Genomic DNA, 19,140 nt, shown 5'->3' on the forward strand with positions numbered 1-19,140 from the left:
CGACAAAGAAGAAATAATCTTTTCTTTAAATTATTTATTTCAATAATTCAGCGTATTGTTCATTTATGCTTTCTGTAAATTGAATTTACTCATAACATGTAAAACACATGAGTCTAACAGGTTTCATCGCCATGCTAGCAGCTCTTTGAAGCTGTACTCAAACACAGTGCTGCTTTGAACTAAATATTAATGTAAAAATACGGAAATACTCACAATGACAACATTAACCTCCTAATGCTGAGCAGGTTTATGCTTTTATATGTTTACCATGTTATTTTTGCACATTACCTTGCTTACATTTGGTTATCAGCACTAAACACAATGTACCATTGATAGGAATGTAATAAGGTACACATCAAAGTTGAATTGTATGATTCAACACTCATTAAGGTTATTACAATTTATCCTAAGGGGGACATAATGTCTTAAATGTAATGGCAATCCATCCAATTATGAGACAAAAAACGATCTCATTGTGGTACTAAAGGGAACGCCACGGGACCCAAAGTCTGCAGGATTCATCCTCTGGGGAACATGTGTGTCTATACTGGATGTTGAGATATTTTAATCTGGTCCAAAGCTGTAGACAAAATATAATATATAATAATGTATAAAATATAATGTAAAAAAAACCAATTTTGCATTTTCCATTGGCAACTCTTCAGTTGTGTTCTTGCTAGATTTGTAACAGTGATAACATTAGATAGAGAAATCTTTTTTAAATTCTAAAACAATTAAGGTCGGTCATGTAGAACAACATCAATAACCCTCGCATCGTTTTCACTGAATACACTTTGTATACACTTAAATACACTATACATTGCATTATTTATCTATCAATCTATTTATCTATCCATCTATCTTTCCATCTATCTATCTATCTAGAAAAAGGAACTCCAGTTCATGACATTGGGAACACACAGTTCAACGCTCCAGTGTTCATTTAAATTGGTGAACTCTAATTTGTTATCTTCCCTGTGCCTGGCACGGAGGCTTGAAGCTGATAAGCTAATGAGCTTACTTTATTGTTGTCACAAATAAACAGACTTCTCATTTTCAAAGACAAGTTGTTCTGGTTTAAACATTTAGCCCCGTGAACCAACTAAATGTTTTCCACATTGTATAGACAGCTGACTTTAAACATGACATATCATATATTTATGGGGTCACCTGCTGCACAAGCCAAGAAGCCTGAAAGCATCATTGTAGAAGACCTGAACCACAGGGCAGCGGAGTCAAGGACAGTTGAGTAAATGACTGCAATAAAGAGATTACGAGCCAGACACCACTGGCAGCACCAGCCACCGAATGTTTGTTTTACTTCATCAGTCTCTTTACTTATCCCTTCAACGAGTCATCCAGAATAGGTTACTCGCCTCCTCTTCTTTCCTTGAGTGATTTCATTAAGACAAACTTTGCTTTGTAAGACGTGACTAAATCATGATGGACTTCTGCTTCGAATGCGTGATAAAACGACGCAACGTGATCTTCTAGAACGTGACCCGTTCAGCAAAATGACTTGTAAGAAAGCCTTCGAGCTTCACGAAGCAGGCGGGCAGTTGTAAATGCTTGTGATAAGCGTTGTGTTTATAGACGTTTGGAGCAGGCAGAGACGGACACGGAGGACGGACGCTTATCTCCACCAAGACAGTAAAAATACAATGGCCTTCATATCCTGCTATATTCTGAGATCAGGCAATGAACAACGATGGACACGATGTAATTGGCTGGCACCTTCGGGTCTTGGTCTTTGAAAAAAGAGATTATTGAAATACATACAAACTATAAAATGTATTAAGACACTTGACTGTAATAACCTTATCAAGTTAACCCTTGTGTTGCCTTAGGGTCATTTTGACCCGAATCAATATTACACCCTCCCCCCGCCTATGGGTCATTTTGACCCGATTCAATGTTTCACCCTCCTGTTACCTTTATATTTACTAACATATTTTACCCTTTGGGTTCAATTTGACGCCAGCAATTAAAACCTCCAGAAAATTATTAGAATTAATATTGTTTTCCAAGTTTAAGTGTGAGGCACTTTATGTTTGTTTGTTGACAACCGAAAGAACACCGACATTAAACATTGAATGGGGTCAAATTAATCCTAAGGCGACACGAGGGTGTAATATTGATTCGGGTCTAAATGACCCTAAGGCAACACAAGGGTTAAGACTATGATAATGATAAAAAGGCCAACCGTTGCATAATTTTGACAATAATTGGTTCATCAGATCCACTGAAAGACTGTTTGCTTTTCTGGTAAAATATTGACGTTTGCTCTTCTCCTGGTTTTATTTTGTGCAGGTTATTGAACTCTCTGTTTGTACTTGACCCCGTGTCTGGCACGTATGGCACTTGACCTTGACATACTGCTAATACATGGAAGGTTCACTTACCTGACTATGTTCTCAAAATGTCATCAATCCAAAGGTGGCAGTTAGTCTGACTTCGTGGCGAGAGGTCATTTCAATCGTTGGGGGAACATTTTCTTTGATTTTCCTGGAATTTTTTTAATGTTCACATCAATTCAGATTTTTTGTTTTTTCAGGTATACCAAAAAATGTACATTATTAATTTAGAAGACAGCACACATTTAAATATAAGCTAGATCCAATCCAACAATACAACTTGAATGTTTTTTTAGGGAAATAACAATAAGAATAAATTACTGAAAAAACATTCATCATCTAATACTGGAGAGCTCAGAGTGAATACGAATGAAATGGGCCATCCTGTGTCTTTGCATTTTAAAGGTGTTTGATAAAAGGTTAAACACATCAATATAAAATGGCCATTCCAATGTTTTTTAATGTGCACAGCATGGTATTCCAAGGTATTGAAAAGCAATTCCTCTTTCTCCTTTTTGCCTTTGTTTACTATTTTTTTTCAATCACATACTCTTCTTCTAGAGTTTCACTTTTTTGTTTTTAAGGTCTGCTTTGGCATTCAAGAATGTATTGTGTTCAATAGAAGGAAGTGTTTTACATTTTCCAATGTGACCAGTGTTATCAGCACTGGTATGTGAAAACAAATGTAAACAATACTGAGTGCAAAAGTTTAATTCCAAAACTCCCGTGCAGGCACCAATGATGTGTGTCTTTTGTGACAGGGTGTCATAGTACATCTTCTCTTCCTTGCTCACTATTTTTATATGTATTTTATTTTCCAGAACAAATGGATATTTGGTGCATCAATTTGTGGAACTCTGAGTGCTTAGATAGATTCGAGAGATTAGATTAGATATTCCTTTATTAGTCCTACAGTGGGGACATTTCACGATCACAGCAGCGGGTGCACATTAGAGCATTAATACAAATAAAATATAAAAATAAAACACAATAACAATACTAAATACTAAAATACTAATACTAAAATATACAGAGGAAACAAAATATATACACAAGGCAGTGACCAAAGTGAATTTCCAGCAGAAATGACCGGACACAGCAGGGCCCTCGTGTGTATGAAATATGTGTTTAAAAGTTTGTTTATTGTATAATTATGTTAATTAGAAAATGTTGTGGTTTTAAAAATGTCCAAACATGTACGACACTTTTGATGATTAGCATGGACTTCAACAAGGCAGGGTGGCTATGACTAACGCACAATAGGTGTGTAATATGATGTGTAAAGTGATGTCAGGGTAAAGATACTCCATTCTAGTTTTACTGCCTATTACACACAATGATAAAAGCAGAGGTGAAGGCCATATAAATAGTTAGCTTGGGTTAATGAACTCTGGCTGAGTACATTTATTGATTCTCTCTCTGAACAAGGTTAAAAATGTACTGTGAAAGATGTTAGGTTTGTTAAAGGACAGCACATTGTGTCAAGTTTCCTGCTCAGTCACAGCCTTACTGCCATTTTGACTAAATCAATAGATGTGTAATTTAAAAATAAAGCCAGAAATGCTGCCTTTAAATTAGAATTTGAGTCTCACAATTACATTTTTCCGTTTAGCATTTTAACTTTGAATTGTATCAAGGATACAGGGATCACTATCAATGTTCTGATCAGTGAGTTGCTTGTTAATTGTGTTGTAGATTCCCACAGCGGACCATTAAGAAATATCTTCTAAAAATGCCAGTACTAAGGATTGAAGAATTCCCCCCCTTTGTACAGGTTTTCTTTTTTTCTCGTCAGAGAGCTTATGGTTCTGACACCACTGATGTGGTCTATAAAGTCTAGTAAGACATTGTCTTGGCTAAACTGCTCTTTGTTAATCCTTGGATGTACTTAACGATCACTCTATTCCAATCTCTGAAAAATATAATTTCCTGGATATCAGGGATATTTTGACTGCAACAACTTCATGGTGAAACAACAACAACAACAACAACAACAACAACAACGCACACAGATACAGAGGTCTAAGACCAGAGATCAGGCACGTGCACAGATAGAGCCCTAGTGGTGCTCAAGCACCAGCCCCTTTGCTCTGGATGAGTAAAGTGCCCTTTTTGCTGGAGAAACATTTTTTTTATTCATCCGTATTTAAGAATAAATGTTACTCTCTCTGTCATCAAGTCCCCCCAAATGTGTTTTATCATCCGACGGGGCATTTATTTGAGTTCTTGTGAGAATTTCGCCCTGACATGCTCCGCGACGCTCACGGGCCCCCCCTCCTCTCCCTCCCCCGCCACGCTCCTCCTCCTCCTCCACTTCCTCCTCCGCGCAGTGCTCCTCGCGCCACCAAACGGGTGCACCTCCTTCTCCTCTGACCCGCAGCATCAGACACACAGATCATGACGGTGTTTGTCCCCTGACGTTGTTTTGTGATCAACCACAACATTAACGCTGCTGAAAACATGACGTCACAACTGGTCCGACGTTTCCTAAAAAAAAATGTTATTAAACTCCGTGATTTCAAAGCCTCGTCCAGCTGTTTACTGACGTTCAGGGCGGTTTTCCTACAGGCGGTATAGGCGGCCGCCTGGGGCGCCATTCAGAGGGGCGCAAAAATGCGCCTTTTGCTGGGCAGTTTTTTGCACCCCAACTATATCTCCAACCAATATTTTGACGGCATTGCCAGGCAGAAAACAAACAAAAAACATTAAAGCTGCAAGCAGCGTCGAACGGGTCCTCGCTCATCTACGCCGGCCGGAGACTCTGGCCGGCCGGAGACTTCTCTTCTCTTCTCTTCTCTTCTCTTCTCTTCTCTTCTCTTCTCTTCTCTTCTCTTCTCTTCTCTTCTCTTCTCTTCTCTTCTCTTCTCTTCTCTTCTCTTCTCTTCTCTTCTCTTCTCTTCTCTTCTCTTCTCTTCTCTTCTCTTCTCTTCTCTTCTCTTCTCTTCTCTTCTCTTCTCTTCTCTTCTCTTCTCTTCTCTTCTCTTCTCTTCTCTTCTCTGCTGGAAATCACTGCTATATACTCTGTTTCGCTGCTCCGTGACCTCACGACTACGAGCGACGTCACCGCATCAAAGCGCAGACTGTTTCCATGGTGACTCAGTGACGTCACGGAGAATGTCTTGTCCGCGAGCGCGCGATTACAGTTTTTCTCGATTGCTTAAACACATTTTTTGAAAGCATGCCTCGTTTTCTCAAAACTCTAAACACAAATCCCAAAACCACTCACACAAAATGCAAAACCCTTTATATCTCCTGCAAAATGCAACTTTGCTTTCAAAACAGCGTTATGTGGATGTTTTGGCAACACTGAATTTTCCCAGCTGCTCCTGAACGCATCATCTCACTCTTCCGGTAAGCTCCGGTTGCCAGCAGCGAGCATGATTTCTTCTTCTCTCCCTCCCGTTCCCTCTTGCTCAGTGTGTCTCATGTATAGTTATCCCTCTGCCTCCCTTAATGATAACGATACATGCAACAAGTGTAGTTTATTTGCTAGGTTGGAGGCAGGTCTAAGTGGGTTAGATGCACGGCTCCGCGCTATCGAAGCTCAGACAGCTATGCTAGTTAGCCCGCCCTCTCCCGTAGCCGGCGCGGAGCTACAGTCAGCTGTTAGCTGTTCTCCGGTGGTGCCCGATCAGCCGGGATCGTGGGTAACTGTTCGCAGGAGTAGTAAGTCTACACAGAAGCTCGCTGTGCACCAACCACTTCACGTTTCCAACCGGTTTTCCCTGCTCAGCGACACACCCGCTGAGGAGCACATCCTGGTTATCGGGAGCTCGATAGTCAGGAACGTGAAAATAGCGAAGCCGCGGACTACCGTCGTGTGCCTCCCGGGGGCCAGAGCGGGCGACGTGGAGTCTTGTTTGAAGCTGCTGGCTAAGGACAAGCGGAGATACAGTCAGATTGTAATACACGCCGGTGGTAATGACGCCCGAGCCCGCCGCTCGGAACTCACTCAAATTAATGTGGAATCCGTGTGTGCTTATGCCAAGACGTTGTCGGACACCGTCGTTTTCTCTGGCCCTCTCCCAAATTTGCAGACAGACGAATTGTATAGCCGAATGTCGTCTTTCAACCGTTGGCTGTCGAGGTGGTGCCCAGCGAATAATGTGGGCTACGTAGACAACTGGAAGACTTTCTGGGGAAAGCCTGATCTGATGAGGAGAGACGGCATCCATCCCACGTTGGACGGAGCGCGTCTCATTTCTGCAAACATAACCAAGTTGATCAACGGACAGCCATATCTGTGACAACGAAGGGTTAATGTCATAAAGCAGAAACAGAGTAGCCCCATGCCCCTGTCATCCCTGTCACCCAGTGTCCCCCATAGCACATCCCTCCCCCGGGGCCTCCCCCCCTCTCACCCAGTCCCTCCCAGAGCTCCATAGAGACTGTGTCTGTCCCACGGCCACTTAAACTTAAATTAATTCTATCAAAAGAAAGCAGAAGAGGAGTCGTACACAATAACCTTATACAGGTTAACACCATTATTTCAGCAGTGCAACAAAACAGGACTATTAAATGTGGTCTCCTAAATATTAGATCTCTGTCATCTAAAGCTGTGTTACTAAATGATTTAATATCAGATAATCACATTGATTTATGTTGTCTAACTGAAACCTGGCTGAGCCATGAAGAATATGTCTGCCTAAATGAATCGACTCCTCCAAGTCATATTAATACTCACATTCCTCGAGGCACCGGTCGAGGAGGTGGAGTAGCAGCCATCTTTGAATCGAGCCTATTAATTAATCCTAAACCAAAATTACACTACACCTCATTTGAAAGCCTTGTTCTTAGTCTTTCACATCCAACCTGGAAAACACTACAGCCAATTCTGTTTGTGATTCTGTACCGGCCACCAGGTCCATATTCAGAGTTTATATCTGAATTCTCAGAATTTATATCAAGTTTGGTTCTTAAAACTGATAAAGTTATTATTGTTGGAGATTTTAATATCCATGTGGATGTTGATAATGATTGCCTTAGTGCTGCATTCATCTCCTTGTTGGACTCGATTGGCTTCTGTCAGAGAGTACAGAAACCCACTCACAGCTTTGGCCACACGCTTGATCTTGTTCTTACTTATGGCGTTGACATTGAGCATTTGAACGTCTTCCCACAGAATCCTCTTCTGTCAGACCACAACCTCATAACTTTTGAATTTATACTACCGGAGTGTACTCCGTTAGTCAAAAGTTTCTACACCAGATGTCTAACTGACAGTGCTGTAGCTAAATTTAAAGAAGCGATTCCTTCTGTATTTGATTCGATACCACGTCTCAATCTAACAGAGGACTCCTGGTCTAACTTTAGTCCGTCCCAGATTGATCATCTTGTTGACAGTGCCACAGGCTCTCTGAGAATGACACTGGACTTGATAGCCCCTCTGAAGAAGAAGACAGTGAGGAAGAGGAGGTTTGCTCCCTGGTATAACCCTCAGACCCGCAAACTAAAGCAAACGTCACGAAAGCTTGAAAGCATATGGCGTTCAACTAATCTGGAAGAATCCCACTTAGTTTGGCGAGATAGTCTTAAAACTTATAAGAAGGCCCTCCGTAATGCCAGAGCAGCCTATTACTCATCAGTAATAGAGAAAAATAAAGACAACCCCAGGTTTCTCTTCAGCACTGTAGCCAGGCTGACAGAGTCACAGCTCTGTGGAGCCGAGTATTCCTAGAGACCTCAGTGGTAATGACTTTATGAACTTCTTTAATGAAAAGATTTTAACTATTAGGGACAAGATTAATAATCTCTTGCCCTTAACCAGTGCCAATCTGTCCTCAAGTGGAATGGCCTTGGAAACCGCTGTATGCCCTGGTGTATATTTGGAGGGCTTTTCTCCCATCAACCGTGACCAATTATCTTCAACGGTTTCTACTTCTAACACATCTACCTGTCTCTTGGACCCCATCCCGACGAGGCTGCTTAAAGACGTGTTGCCTTTAATTGGCGGCTCTCTATTAGATATTATCAATGTGTCTCTGCTAACAGGCCACGTACCACACTCCTTCAAGGTGGCTGTTATTAAACCTCTCCTGAAGAAGCCCACTCTGGATCCAGAGGTGTTGGCTAACTACAGACCAATCTCTAACCTCCCCTTCCTCTCCAAGATCCTTGAGAAAGTGGTCGCAAATCAGTTGTGCGACTTTCTACATCATAATAGTTTATTTGAGAAATTTCAATCAGGATTTAGAAAACACCACAGCACCGAGACAGCACTGGTGAAAATTACAAATGACCTCTTAATGGCAGCAGATAAAGGACTCCTCTCTGTCCTGGTCTTGTTAGACCTTAGTGCTGCATTCGACACCATTGACCATGACATCCTGTTACAGAGACTGGAGCAGTCGATTGGCATTTCAGGCACGGCACTAATTTGGTTTAAATCCTATTTATCAGATCGATCTCAGTTTGTATTTGTAAACGATGATGCCTCGATAACCACCAACGTTAATCACGGAGTTCCACAAGGTTCTGTGCTTGGACCAATTTTATTTACCTTATACATGCTTCCTTTGGGCAATATTATCAGGAAACACTCCATAAACTTTCATTGTTATGCAGATGATACTCAACTATATCTATCGATAAAACCAGAGGAGAGCAACCAACTCGGTAAAATTCAAGCATGTCTTAAAGACATAAAAACATGGATGACCTGCAACTTCTTGATGTTAAACTCAGACAAAACCGAAGTAATTTTAATCGGCCCTGAGCACCTCAGAGATCAATTATCTGGTGATGTGGTTTCTGTAGACGGCATTGCCCTGGCATCCAACACCACTGTAAAGAATCTTGGCGTTATCTTTGATCGGGACTTGTCCTTTAACTCCCACGTAAAGCAAATCTCAAGGACTGCATTCTTTCATCTACGTAATATTTCAAAATCAGGCACATCTTGTCTCAAAAGATGCAGAAAAATTGGTTCACGATTCGTTACTTGAGACTGGATTACTGCAACTCCTTATTATCAGGCTGCTCTAATAAGTCTCTTAGGTCCCTCCAGTTGATCCAGAATGCTGCAGCTCGTGTTCTCACTAAAACTAAGAAAAGAGATCACATCACTCCTGCACTAGCTGCTCTGCACTGGCTCCCAGTAAAATCAAGAATCACTTTTAAAATTCTTCTCTTAACCTACAAAGCCTTGATTGGTGATGCTCCATCATATCTTAAGGAGCTTGTAGTACCATATTGCCCCACTAGAGAGCTACGCTCACTAAATGCGGGACTACTTGTAGTACCTAGAGTCTTAAAAAGTAGAATGGGAGCCAGAGCCTTTAGTTATCAAGCTCCTCTTTTATGGAACCAGCTTCCACCTTCAGTCCGGGAGGCAGACACAGTCACCTCGTTTAAGAGTAGACTTAAGACTTTCCTCTTTGACAGAGCTTATAGTTAGGGCTGAATCAGGTTCACCTGGTCCAGCCCCTTGATATGCGGCTATAGGCTTATAGCTGCCGGGGGACGTTTAGGATGCACTGAGTACCTATCTCCTCTTTTTTCTCTCCTTAAGGATGAATTTTCATCTCTCAATCACACGTTACTAACTCTGCTTTCTCCCCGGAGTCCTTTTGACTTCACGTCTCATGGGGTCATCGGACCCTATGAGACGGCATAGATCCTATCTGCCTGATGGATCATCGAGGTCTGGGTCGTGGAATTCCTGTTCCTGACTACGCCACTGTCCTGTTGAGACTCCGCCCACTGTTGAGACTCCGCCCACTCCTCCCCACCGCCATCTGCCTGATGGATCGTGGAGGTCTCCATCGTGGAATATGCCTACTATGAACTATTCATACACTCTGTCACATTCATTGAATGTATTTAAACTCTAAATCTGTCCTTCTGTACACATTACATCTATTGCATATGTCCATCCTGGAGAGGGATCCTCCTCTGTTGCTCTCCTGCAGGTTTCTTCCCTTTTTTCCCCCTGAAGGGTTATTTGGGAGTTTTTCCTGGTCCGATGTGAGGTTTTGGGGCAGGGATGTCTATGTGTACAGATTGTAAAGCACTCTGAGACAAATTTGTAATTTGTGAAATTGGGCTATACAAATAAACTGAATTGAATTGAATGTCACCTCAAAAGGGTATTTTGTTTTCAAATGACAAACACAGCCCATTATATGAGTAGACATTCTAAGCATCGATTGAACACTGATGTGCTCAATGGAAAACACTATGAAATGGGAAAACACCAGTATGAAGGCCTTATCAGGAGCATTATGCCTTTTCATTTCCAGTGTTACTGTATGCTTTCTCCTGTTGTAAAATATTGTGAATGTATAATGTTTTAACTCAAAATATAAAACAGCACACAAATATACAACTAAAATGTTTCTTTCTTTTTTCTAATTTTTTCACAGAACAAACAATAGAAAATAGACCACTACAGTCAACAAAAAAAGAAAGAAAAGTGTAAATAAAAAAGGACAAAAAAATACTCCTCTGCCTCTCTGGTCTCCTCTACCTTCCATGTTTTCATCCATTCTTCTTCAAATCAGGAGGTCACCTGTGGCCCATATATTGCTAAAGCCTTGATTCCAAATTGCACAACAGCCGTGGAAATGGAAGTTTTGCCAATTGAATAGCAGTGTGTTCTGTCTGAACACAAGGAGGTTTTGGCATTGATGAAGTGTGCAAAGTAGAGAGGATGGTGTTTAGTGTTTTGAAGAAAGTGTGGTTAACAATTGAAATCTGTGTCTAAAGCAGATAATTGTGCTTATAGTTTAGCAGAATTGGTTTAGGGAGTTGGCACATGAGTTACAGGTTGTGGTTATTGTGTTCTAAGTTCCAGTTTTTGTGTGGAATCAATCGAGAAAAACTGTAACATCCGCCAGCTAAATCTGCCAGTAGGTGGCGCTTTGAGTCTGTGAACATAGTCATGCATCATGTGTCCCTTCGTGAAGTGTAGACCACTTCATGTAAATTCAATGTAAAAAAAAAAAGTGATGAAAAAAGGCGGTCACATTATTTTGGGCACGACGAGGGAGTGAATGTGCACCGTTGATCAGGGGGGCGTAGCCGGAGCGTAGTTCAGCACAGATGTGACATTTTCTCAGGGATTTTGTTCTTTATTTAATGTTTGTTCATTGTTGCGATCGTTGTTCTGTTTATTTGAAAGAAATTCAGTCTTGCAGGGCAAAATAGCGTTTGAAAGTTGAAATTCCGTTTTCGTGCAAAATCGTTTTTAAATGTATTTTTTTGGGTGGGGCGGGGGGCGCCACGAGTGAAGCTCGCCTAGGGCGCCAAATGTGCTAGGGCCGCCCTTGCTGACGTTAGTTATGTTTAGAGAATAGAGAGAAGAGAGAGAGAAGAGAGAGAAAAGAGAGAGAAGAGAGAGAGAGAGAGAGAGAGAGAGAGAGAGAGAGAAGAGAGAGAGAATTCTTATTCCGTTCTATTTAACAGGGGCTAGTCTAGGATTTGCGTGGCCAGACTGAAAAAAAAATCATACGGCCTCTATTGTTCAGAGGGCCGGGTCAAATGTGGAGGCGGGCCGTATTCGGCCCGCGGGCCGGAGTTTGAGGACCACTGCTCTTGGCTGTTGATGTCTATCAAGATCGCTCATTTTGAAAATGACGTAAGAGGGCAAAACGGATCCGTATCAGACCAGCGAGGAGGGCAATACGTGGCTGGCATGACGACCCATGAGCCAATCAGAACGCTTGTACTGTTGTTGCTATATAATAATTCATCTTTATTCATAAAGAAAATGTAAGCTAGTGGTCTGATGCTGCCAGAGGAAACACAGGTCGAGGATGTATTGCATCATCAGTGTATTGCTGCTAATGCTTCAACTCTGTCAGAATTTTTTTTTAGCATTGGGTGCCCTTTTTTTTGGTTTGAGCACCTGCCCCCCAAAATGTCTGTGCACGTGCCTGCCAGAGATTATATATATTTTTATTATTATTTAGGATATATGGTTTGATATAAGAGAGGGCATACGTGCATGATTGATAAAGATATAATAGGAATCTAATCATTACTTTTGAGCAGAGATAATGTATCTTATATCAGGAGCCTTTATCTTTTACCATCGAACTCTGCTTCTCTTTGTTTGTCTTGCTGTAACATGTATGATAGTATAAAGTATACGCTATAATATATATATATATATTCGATTTTAATAGTCAAAGAGAAAACGATATAATAGTGTAATATAAAGAATATGCTATGGAGTAGCAAAGAAGTAACCACAGGGCAATAACTTGTTTCGAACGTCACAGGAAGCGGAAGTGACGTCATTTTAGACGACGTCTGCTGTCCAGAAAAGAAAACAATCATGGCGGACTCTGAAAGCGTATCTCTGGTGTATTTGGCAATAAGCAACATTCCTGTTGCCTTACGCTCCGCGGATTTGAGAAATTATTTCGGGCAGTTCATAGAAAGCGGCGGTTTCCAGTGTTTTCACTACCGACATCGACCGGAGGTCCTCAGGGAGCCCGAGCTGTCCGGGGAGCCCGTGTGTAGCGATGGCGAGGAGAGCAGCTCCAAACAGCCGGACACCGACCCGGTAACGGGCACCGGCGGCTCCCCGAAGACGTGCTGTTGCATCACCTCGCTTCGTGCTCACGATGCCGACAGACTCGTCCGGATGTATGCTGGGAATAACTGGATCGACCCGAAGGGGAACTGGCTGGCGAGACGTTGTGTTATTAGACGAGTAAAGGTTGCAGGCGACCACGGTTAGTGACGCGTTATAATCACATGCGGGTGACGGGTATCTTTCCTTAAAAAGTGTGTTGAAGATAAGTGACCAAAGCTGCAGCTGTGTAATTTTCAGTCAAAAAACTAACTTGAGTCCTCGACTAGTTTTCTAGTTCTATATCTTCCATTTGAAAACCGATCTCTCAAAAGTCAAAGTGAGAGAATGATGTCATCTATACCATGGCTTCCGTGTGTTACAGCTTTCTACAAATGGTCTTTCTTTGTTTAATAACGTGTTATTGCTGCTTGTACATCAAATTGTATTTGATCTTTTTTAAATATTCTTTCAGATGATGGGTCATTCCCCTATAAATCAAAGCACGAGCAGCGCTACCGGGTGTCCTTGACGGAGAGTTTCACAGAGGCCGACCTCAAAAGTCTATCTGAGCTGAATCCACCAGCTCTGATGCAGAATGGGAACGTAGGCACACCCGTGAAAGTGTTCCTGCAGCTCATCCAGTCTTGCCGACTTCCTCCGCGTCTCATCCGCAAGTTGGGCCTCATTTTCCCCAAGACCAGCTCCAACCGTCGTTACGGCAACGTACCGTACCAATATTGGGACAGCTGGACTCTTCCAGCCACTGAAGAGACCGTCTTAACAGCTGCTGGACATGAAATTTCAGGACCGGGCACTTTGGCTGCTCGATCCTCAAGACCGAGGCAGCTATTTGATTACACAGCAACAACAGAGACGGATGAGCCACAGGAGGAGGAGGAGGAGGAGGATGATGATGATGATGTACCGTCCTGTGCAGATGATGTGGGTGTAACTCCTTCCTATTTATGAGTAAAATGTAAAATATAAATTCACAGTTAATATATGTAAGCTGAATTGTCCCCAACACTTCTTCACGGAAGTTTGACAAGTATTCATTTTGTTGGCTTTAGGATGACGATGGCTGTGAGGAGTGGGAGCGCCACGAGGCTTTGCATGAGGACGTAACGAGCCAGGAGCGAAGCAAAGAGCGGCTGTTTGAAGAGAGAATTGAGTTGAAGTGGGAGAAGGGCGGCTCAGGCCTGGTGTTCTACACCGACGCCCAATACTGGCAGGAGGAAGAAGGAGGTAAGCAACAAAATCAATCGTGCTGTTTTCCACACTTACCAGAGGAAGCTCTTTATATGTAACTCTTAAAATATATAATAACATATGTTTAAACATAAATAAATAAATAGCATTTTATCGGATTTATGTTTACAACATTAGCCAGCATGCGTGTGGGAAGTCAAACCAAAAAAAACAAAAAAATTGTGTTTAGTTTGTATCTGACAACGTAATTCGAATAAACTAACTTTCACTTTTCGATTACAATAATAGATTTTAAAATATCAACTATTTCTGCAGAATTTGTCTAAATCTAGTCAAAGTACATTTATGATTAAAAATGTAATAATATTATCGCTACTACAACTTTAAATAGAGTGTATTTCCTTGATAACATTTATGTCGCCTGTGCTTTTCTTTTTAGATTTTGATGAACAAACGGCAGACGACTGGGATGTAGACATGAGTGTTTACTATGATAAAGGTATATTTAACGTTTGTTTTACATCCGTGATTAACTTAATTGACCCAGGGAACCAAGCTGAATTATTTCTGCAGCATCAGTTTTTCTTTAACCCAACTTCCTTTCACAGATGGAGGTGATATGGATGCCCGTGACTATCTCCGAATGCGGTATGAAAAAAGGATGAGGGAGGGTCTTGAAGATAGATCTGGACACAGTCAGTCTCTTGGCAGCTTTGAGAAGTTTACGAAGGTAACACGATGGCCTATTATTTGACTACATATTTTCTATAGTCTATAAGAGCAATTTTTTGACATTCTTCTTTTTGTTAGGGCTTTGGTCGTCGTTTGATGGAAAAGCAGGGCTGGAAGGATGGTGAAGGATTGGGAAACAGTCAGATTGGAATTCCTGACGCCCTTGAGGGTGATGGCCAACATCCCAATTGTAAAAGAGGCTTTGGGTAAGTAAAATATAACTTCTTGCATGTTTGCCAGTGAGTGGAAACTGTTTTAAGTCCTGATGCTAATGTAATTATTCGCTGCAGGTATCATGGAGAGAAACTTTTCTTACATCCTGTAAAAAAGGCCAAGACAGATTTTCATATAACTACAAAGTATGACAAACCCAAAGACATCGACGAAGGGGACACCTTGCTGAGACGTCAACCAAACACTAGTATGAAGTACAGAGGCTGGCAGCCAGGTGGCACCATTGGACCACGACGATAACAGTTACATTATTGTTATTCCACATGTTTTGTACTCGCACATTTTTGTATAATTAAAGCTTTTTTTTTACTTTTCATTCACTTGTGCTGATTTTGTCAATTTATAAGATTACAATATAATATAAAAGATTAATATCTCAAATTACTATCACACAAAAACTTGTTTTTGTATCTTAATACTTCATATTATTATGGAGCTTCATGGCGTGCATTAAGGATGCAGCGAGTTGTAGGCACAAACGTTGCTAAATTCTATCAGTCAAATAAAAAATAAAAAAATGCTTTTATTCTGACTTCTCGGTTGCGTAACCCGGATGTACTTAGTAGCGTAGCCGGTTAGCAGCCGATGTACGCATGCAAACGTACCGACGGCAGACGGTAATTATCCATCAGTACTTGTTACGTTTGCAAATTAAAAGTCTCAAACGTCGTCACAGAAAATGTCGCTAACATTAGTTCGACTTCTCTATGTCCACATAGTAACATAACTTACACATAGTTCGCGACTCCTGGTTAAGTATCGAGGTTTTGCTTTTGCAAGTAACGTTAATGGTTAAGTCGGCGTCTACGTGCTAGTATCTGACGCCGAGTGACTCCACCAGGTAACAACCTGGAGGCTGATTCCCTGCGCAGAGCATCACATGTGGACGCCCTGGTCCCGTCGAATGTGACCTCTCCAGCGACACCATGTCCAGTCACGCGGGAGCAGCGTCCTCCCTGCGCTTCGGCCAGGTGGTCATCGGACCTCCGGGCTCAGGAAAAACCACCTACTGTCGGGCCATGCAGGAGTTCCTGACTCAGCTCGGACGCAAGGTGGTCATTGTGAACATGGACCCCGCCAACGAAGGACTTCCGTATTCCTGCGCGGTGGACATCGCGGAGCTGGTGGCTCTGGATGACGTCATGGAGGGCTTGAAGCTTGGACCCAACGGCGGGCTCATCTACTCCATGGAGTACGTTGAAGTCAACATGGACTGGTTGGAGAAGAAGCTGAAGGAGCACGGTGACTGTTACTTCTTGTTTGACTGCCCTGGACAAGTGGAGCTCTACACCCACCATACTTCAGTCAAAAATATATTCGCACAGCTGTCCAAGTGCAATTTCAGGGTGAGCCTCTCAAACTATCAGGGGAGGGGAGCCATGACGTTATCTGCACAGTCCTTGTGAATGTACAATATTCCCACATTGTAGATCACAGGTCTTGTGACTCTCCCACCCGTTCTCTCCTTCTTTCAGCTGGCGGCTGTGCACCTGGTGGACTCTCACTTCTGCGCAGACCCAGCCAAGTTCATCTCTGTGCTTTGCACCTCTCTGTCCACCATGCTGCACATGGAGCTCCCCCATGTCAACATCCTCTCCAAGATAGACTTGATTGAGCAGTATGGCAAACTGGGTAAGTTAAGGGCTACCGGCTCCCTCTCAAACAAAACAAATGTTCTAGTCTCAACGATAAAGATTCATACTTGTTGATCTGAGGAATACAACTATTCGTATAACTTATTAATGTATTTTACTCCATGGTGACATTTTTCTTTATTTGTATTCTTGTGCAGCGTTCAACCTCGACTTCTACACAGAGGTCATGGACCTGACCTATCTTCTCGATCACCTCACTGCAGACCCCTTCTTTAAAAAGTTCCACCGTCTAAATGAAAAGTTGGCAGAGGTCATACAAGATTACAGCCTCGTCTCCTTTGTGCCTCTCAGTGTAAAGGTATCATTATTGTTTGATGTTTTTGAATAATTTATTGTTCTATATTTCAAAGAATGACCTTCAGGTTCAATATAGTTTACACTGCTAGTGGTACAATAAGATTATTTTACTATAATTCCAATTGAAGAATGCTTCAGTATATTGAAAGTGTAATCCGCGGGCGACTCCGGATTCAGAAAGGGAAAGGGTGGCTCGAGCTAATATAGAGGCCAGTTGTACATGGCTGTCATCAACCTTCTGAATGTAAAATAATTGAATGAAAATGACCTTTTGTATAGGTTGTATGCTGCACTAGCAGACCATCCACAAAAAGTAGAACTAGCTGAACATGTCGCACTCTAATATTAAGTCACCAAAGCCAAATGACATTTCTAAAAATCACTCTGTAGGAATGTCATCTCCTCAACAGGTAAATCATTTTTAGCATTTTAAATCTCGCACTGGATCAATTTTCTGGAGATGGATTGGAGTGCGCTGTCTGCACTTTATTCGCTCCCTGGCATTATTTCCTCATGGAGACTGATATGATGCTGTCTGTGTACCCAGAGAAAGGAGTCTAGACTGCTGTGCCATTACTGCATATGGGACTATTAATTCATACAAATGGAAGGTTGGCACTCTTGTTTCCATCATGGTAATGTCTTTTCTGCCCCCTTAAAATGATGCAGACCCTATTTTTTCCTCGGTTACTAAAGTTATTTAAAATGAAAATTTAAAAGGACAACAAAAAAAACATACTTTTGACCTTGATGAGGACGGTATGCTAAACTCTGAGCACCGGAGGAAGTTTTGGATTTGATGGCTTTACATGCATATGTAGCTTCCCTCAAAACACCAAATACCTTGATAAACGCATTCTCAGGCTGAACGAGCTGCACAGACTCATTTCCAAGAGGGCTGAGGACAAGTGAAAGCAATCAACACTGACTCTTGATAGGATCATATACTTTATGTGTGTATATATATTATATATATATACATAAACCTCTCAAATGCTTCTCTTTTCCATCTCCAGGACAAGGAGAGCATGATTCAGGTCTTACGAGCAGTCGACAATGCCAATGGCCACTGCTTTGGAGACCTGGAGGAGAGGAATCTGCAGGCCATGATGTCAGCTGCAGTGGGGGCCGACTTCCAGTTCGACTCGTATCCTTTCCTTATCTCTATGGTGACTCACGGTGACTCATCTGGTTCAAAATCAAACCTTAAGATTTACGGAAAGCGGCTGAAAGACTACGACTTGGCCTGAATCATGCTTAAAGTAACCTGATTCTTACAGTGTACATTTTAAATGTGTTGTTGTGATTTCCTTAACAGTACCTCAGTACACTTGGCGTGCAAGAGCGACATGTTGAAACCAGTGGAAAGACTGTGGAGGAGGAAATGATGGATCTGTAAATATATAAGGACTAAACTGGAGGCCTTTTTAGCCCCAGTACACCAGGGGAGTCTTTGCAGCATCCATCTAACTTGGCCTGGATTCTGAGCCTCTACAAAGGTGGCAGTTGGAGAGATGGGAACTACATGTGGGTGTTGTAGATGCGTCAAGGTTGCACCACACCTCATAAAAGTCACTGCAAGCAACACTGAGGGAAGTAAATGCAAAGCTTCTCCAGTTATCGCAGATTTTCCGTTTTCAATAAATGCCCTTATATTTTTTTGAAGTCTATCATTTAGGTTTTATTTTGTGAAATGTTTTTAGTCTCTTGAACACACAAATATCCTTTTGAGTGTATTCATCATGAAGAGGTCACATAAATAAGCACCGTTATGTGTCTTCTCTGTTGGAATGCATTAACTGGAAATAAAAGATGAATGTTGATACTCCTTGGTGGTTGTTATAGATTGCTTTTGCATACATTTAGTTATTGAGTGTTTTGGAGAAGTATGGCAAAGATTAAATGAAGGCTTTGATTTCTCACGCGTGTCCTCCTGCCATGTTCATATTGAGAGAAACGGATCAAAACAGACCCTTCCCTTGATATGTAGTGGAAGATAATATATCTTGACAATCGGCAGTGCCTCCAAGATGCTTTCACATGTGCGTGCAGTGGCTGACTAAATAACAAACACTTCATACTTTATGTTCATGTAATATTCTTACCCGTAAGGCAAATACTTTAATAAGCAGGTTGA

General features: G+C 41.8%; 2 protein-coding genes across 2 annotated transcripts; both read left to right on the forward strand.

Annotated features, from left to right (window-relative positions):
• Positions 1-12,536: 12,536 nt before the first annotated feature.
• Positions 12,537-15,367, forward strand: gpatch3 (G patch domain containing 3). Its single transcript, XM_056444181.1, has 7 exons — positions 12,537-13,036; positions 13,349-13,818; positions 13,947-14,121; positions 14,525-14,584; positions 14,694-14,815; positions 14,896-15,023; positions 15,108-15,367. The coding sequence occupies exons 1-7, from the start codon at positions 12,634-12,636 to the stop codon at positions 15,289-15,291; spliced, it is 1,542 nt and encodes a 513-aa protein (XP_056300156.1). The 5' UTR covers positions 12,537-12,633; the 3' UTR covers positions 15,292-15,367.
• Positions 15,368-15,599: 232 nt separating this feature from the next.
• gpn2 (GPN-loop GTPase 2) lies at positions 15,600-18,831 on the forward strand. The gene is made up of 6 exons (XM_056444079.1): positions 15,600-15,668; positions 15,893-16,397; positions 16,527-16,683; positions 16,844-17,004; positions 18,020-18,150; positions 18,330-18,831. Exons 2-6 carry the CDS (start codon positions 15,978-15,980, stop codon positions 18,400-18,402), a joined length of 942 nt encoding a protein of 313 aa, XP_056300054.1. The 5' UTR covers positions 15,600-15,668; positions 15,893-15,977; the 3' UTR covers positions 18,403-18,831.
• Positions 18,832-19,140: the final 309 nt, after the last annotated feature.

This window comes from Pseudoliparis swirei, chromosome 22, assembly GCF_029220125.1.
Source record: "Pseudoliparis swirei isolate HS2019 ecotype Mariana Trench chromosome 22, NWPU_hadal_v1, whole genome shotgun sequence".
In the NCBI taxonomy this organism is placed as follows: domain Eukaryota; kingdom Metazoa; phylum Chordata; class Actinopteri; order Perciformes; family Liparidae; genus Pseudoliparis; species Pseudoliparis swirei.

Excerpts from the sequence above, each read along its gene's own strand:
- gpatch3 (XM_056444181.1), top strand. The coding sequence starts at position 12,634 with ATGGCGGACTCTGAAAGCGTATCTCTGGTGTATTTGGCAATAAGCAAC. Across the intron at positions 14,122-14,524 it reads CTGGCAGGAGGAAGAAGGAG|ATTTTGATGAACAAACGGCA; the intron begins GTAAGCAACAAA and ends TTTTCTTTTTAG. Across the intron at positions 14,816-14,895 it reads GCTTTGAGAAGTTTACGAAG|GGCTTTGGTCGTCGTTTGAT; the intron begins GTAACACGATGG and ends TCTTTTTGTTAG.
- gpn2 (XM_056444079.1), top strand. The coding sequence starts at position 15,978 with ATGTCCAGTCACGCGGGAGCAGCGTCCTCCCTGCGCTTCGGCCAGGTG. Across the intron at positions 16,398-16,526 it reads TGTCCAAGTGCAATTTCAGG|CTGGCGGCTGTGCACCTGGT; the intron begins GTGAGCCTCTCA and ends TCCTTCTTTCAG. Across the intron at positions 18,151-18,329 it reads GCCGACTTCCAGTTCGACTC|TACACTTGGCGTGCAAGAGC; the intron begins GTATCCTTTCCT and ends ACAGTACCTCAG.